The sequence below is a fragment of the Etheostoma spectabile genome, chromosome 5 (genome assembly GCF_008692095.1).
Source record: "Etheostoma spectabile isolate EspeVRDwgs_2016 chromosome 5, UIUC_Espe_1.0, whole genome shotgun sequence".
NCBI lineage: Eukaryota > Metazoa > Chordata > Actinopteri > Perciformes > Percidae > Etheostoma > Etheostoma spectabile.
In genome coordinates this window covers 25,616,717-25,620,703 of record NC_045737.1, presented here as the reverse complement: position 1 = coordinate 25,620,703, position 3,987 = coordinate 25,616,717, and the positions used below count along the sequence as shown (strand labels likewise).

Here is a 3,987-nt window from a genome sequence, read left to right as displayed (position 1 = left end):
GGTTTTAAAGCGCTCCCAAGCGCTGCAATGCTCTCCCTTCTCCTCATTGAGGCCTCTATGTTTACAGGCTTGTGGTGATGCGCAATGTGCTATAGGTGCAAAAAAGATCTATTTATGTTACTGCCAATTTGTTTTGTTTTGTCATGGTCAAAAAAAAGAGCAGAGAATCGTGATATCAGTTCTAATCAACAAAAAAGTGATTCATATTTTTTTGCCGAATCATGCAGGCCTAGCCCCAAGCCAGCTAGTTACCATCCACTATCATTACAGCCCTGGCCCGGGGACACATCCACAGCCCTCAGCCAGCCAATAGCCAGCCCTGTTGGCACTCAGCAACAGAAAATTACTTGAATCATTTCTATATTGCACAATTTTCACATTGAAATAGGCTTTTTTTAGCATTAACCAGTAATCTGCTCATTCATTTCTCACCTTTTTGTACTCTGCCCGATTCTGATAATCTGTTTGTCTTGAATGTGTCATACTTCTTGTTTCTCTTCCTAATCGCCTCAAAAATATCATTTATCCAGGGTTCTGTCCTCTGTTTAATTCTTAATACTTTAAATGGGTTAATTTGACTACAACTTCTAAAAGCATAAATTAAAAATAGCACCATGCTTTATCAACATCCATACATTGCAACACAGCAGACCAGTTTAGCTTAGAGTCAAACTGTCATCAAGTGCTTGTTTGCTATGCCTTTTCAGCGACCTGATTCTTATCTTGATCCGGTCTGTTTGTTATTGTGTCTAACCAAGTCGTCCTCACAGAGAACTCTTTTGTGGCCTTGTCCAAATTGTCAAAATCCTCTAATGTATTCAGTCATGACAGTAAACAACACTAAGCTATGCTGTCTGTCCTCCAACAAAACAAACTCTTTTCAGTACCTCACTCTCCAACTCTCATACACTGTTGTATTCTGGCAACAAGTCTTGTTTTTGAGCAAAACTTGGTTAGACACACAATAACAAAAGACCGTTTCTTTGATTGTTTTATTAAAAATCTTCCTCTTTTTCTCTCCTCCTCCTTGTTGTCCTTCTCCTCTTGTCCAGTCATGGGATGTATTTTTCAGGAACGCCAATGCCGGTGCTCCTCCCGGTGCAGCCTACCAGTCTCCTCTGGCTCTGTCTGCAGTTCCTCAGCTCTCCTCTCTGGTCGGAGCTCAGCCCAACGTGGAGAAGCTGGTGGAGGATCACCTGGCTGTCCAGTCCCTTATCAGGGCCTACCAGGTAAACACACACACACTCACACAGACACAAATGTAAAGACACACAGGCGCACTGACGCACGCACGCACAAACACTCACACACATTCTCACTGGTGGATTATGGCCTCCATGTAATTCCTGACACTCTGCAGGATGCGAGGATAGGACTATATGACACAATACCAGACTTTATTATGCCTTAAAGGGTCAGTTCACCAAAATCACTGAAACTACAGTGCCCATAATGCTTCGGGGGATGTAAATAGGAAATCAAATGTTGCCATGAATTCATTGATTTAGCCTTGGGCTACAACTTGAACCCCATGTATGAATTAGTTTTCATTCAGTCAAACTTTCGCCATTTAAAGTCTGCAGAATGATCTATCAGCAGCTCCTGTTTGCAGGGTACCCATGAATGTACAGACAGCCATTACTGAATAAAACTTAAAACCATGAGGATTCTCAGGCAAGTTCTACAACCTCTTTTTTTCTATGAATTCTAAGCAGAATGGTTGAAGCAGTTGGTTTTATCTGTCCAGGTTTTGAGATGTTGTCTAGACTTTGCAATTTGGGTGAACTGGCTTTCTTAAAGGGAAATATTGAAGGACCAAACAGGTGTCTTTTGTGTTTTAGCTCTTAAACTCTAAGTCATTTGTGTTTAATTTTTAAAAATTAAAAAAAAAAAAAAAATTTAAAAATCAATGAAGTTATTTTGTGTTGCTGATATGTCAATTATTCAAGTTTTAGTTTGCACAGTTTTAAATAGAATAAAATGTATTTAAAATGTATTTTCTGGTGATTTTTTTAATACAATATGTTTAATTTTCCAGCATTAACCCCAGATCCATGACTATAAAATGTGATTATTTAATGTGTTTTTTTCCCCCACAGAACTTCATGAAGCTTAGTGAAGCCAACAGATTAATGAAACTGTTTATTCTGTGTTCTTTTCTGATATTTTACTGTGGGATCTTTAGGTGATCATTAAATTATTATTCTTATTGGAGGTTGCTATATATTCTCATCAACATCCTTCTGTTTATATTCTACTCGAACACAGTTGTAGCGTGTGTAAGTTATTTATAAACTCTCATGATTTATTTAATTTAGTATAGTAGTAGTAGGGCTTGACGATATGGAGAAAATCAAATATCACAATATTTTGACCAAATACCTCAATGGTAATATTACGAGGTTATTGTAGGGTTGAAAATTGGTGCTTTAACAAAATGTTATTTACACAATGAGAGGGTAAAGCAAATAATAGAACAGCCATAACAGTCTGGTATGTTTAGAAAATTACATCACCTTTCTCCAATGCAGCCTTTAAAACCAGAAAAAGGCAACACTTACCCTATTGCGATATATCCAAAATCTAAGACTATATCTAGTCTCATATAACAATATCAATATTATATTGATATATTGCCCAGACCTAGTTGGTAGTTTTAGCATTTCTCAGCCTGATAGCAGAAAGTGTTTTCTATGATTTCTAAGATTTATTTATGATTATTCATTTATTAGTTGTGTGCAAACTTAAAAGGTCTGCAATTAAGCAGGGTTCCCGCGGGGTCTTAAAAACTCTAAAATTCTGAACTTAAAATTTAAGGTCTTAAAAACGGCAAGATTTTCATCCGAGGTCTTATATTTAATTTTCATGTTGGTGCGTAGCTACGAGGTGATAAAACTACAAATCCCGTGATTAGTGCAATACCGGCCTACTAAATACATGTGCTTCTACTCAGAATTTGTTAAAGTTTGGCTAGGGCCAGGGCTACGTGTAGAAAAAAAAAGAACTGTTACTGATGGCTGATGGTAGATTCACCAGAGGTCTGAGACACAATGCCAACACGCCTCTCTGACCGGTACTGGGGGGTTAGCGGTTAAACTAAGTGAAGGGTGTGCGAAATGTCTGTGTGTGTCAGAGACTGGCTGGCCGCTCGACGCCTTGAGACAAAGCTCAAGCTAGCAGGCTAACGGCTTATTAGCTAGCCAAACACCAAGCGGTAACATCTGCAAAGAGTGCATCTGTGAGAGCATTAATCTGCTCGGTGTGCGTCTTATAACAAATCGGACTCTAACATCTATTGATCCGTGCAGGATTTTACTGTGAGCAGACTGTCAAGATGATGTGACCAGCAGGTAACGTTAAAAGTTATCTCCCACTCTTGAATTTCCCCATGGGGATCAAAAAAGTAGCTATCTATCTATGTACAGTGGGGCTCGAAAGTTTTAGCAAAAAATTTGTATTAATATGCATAAAGAAGTCAAGAAAAGATGGAAAAAATCTCCAAAAGGCATCAGATGACAGATTAGACATTCATATATAATGTCACAAAAAGTTAAATTTAATTTACATCATTTACACTTTCAAAATAACAGAAAACAAAAAAATGGCATCTGCAAAAAGTTTGGGCACCCTGCAGAGTTTATAGCATGCACCGTTCCCTTTGGAAAGCTGAGACCTGACAGTGTCATGGATTGTTCTCAATCATCATCTGGAAAGACCAGGTGATGTCAATCTTAAGGTTTTAAATGCCCAGACTCATCTGACCTTGCCCCAACAATCAGCACCATGGGTTCTTCTAAGCAGTTGTCTAGAAAACTGAAACTAAAAATAGTTGACGCTCACAAAGCAGGAGAAGGCTATAAGAAGATAACAAAGTGTTTTCAGATGACAATATCCTCTGTTTTGAATGTAATTAAGAAATGGCAGAAAGCAAGTCAAAACCCACGTTTGACTGCAGGATCCATCCAGAAAGACCTGGCAGACACTGGA

General features: G+C 38.4%; 1 protein-coding gene and 1 long non-coding RNA gene across 4 annotated transcripts in view; one reads left to right on the top strand and one right to left on the bottom strand.

Moving 5' to 3' along the window:
- Nucleotides 1–3,987, top strand: part of ogdha (oxoglutarate dehydrogenase a) — a 46,692-nt gene that overhangs the window by 13,584 nt on the left and 29,121 nt on the right. For all 3 annotated transcript variants that reach the window (XM_032516576.1, XM_032516575.1, XM_032516577.1), the window contains exon 3: nucleotides 1,053–1,229. In XM_032516576.1, coding sequence (XP_032372467.1) covers nucleotides 1,053–1,229 — 177 coding nt within the window. The remainder of the gene's footprint in view (nucleotides 1–1,052; nucleotides 1,230–3,987) is intronic.
- Nucleotides 1–3,987, bottom strand: part of LOC116690009 (uncharacterized) — a 16,223-nt gene that overhangs the window by 2,085 nt on the left and 10,151 nt on the right. The window lies entirely within an intron of this gene.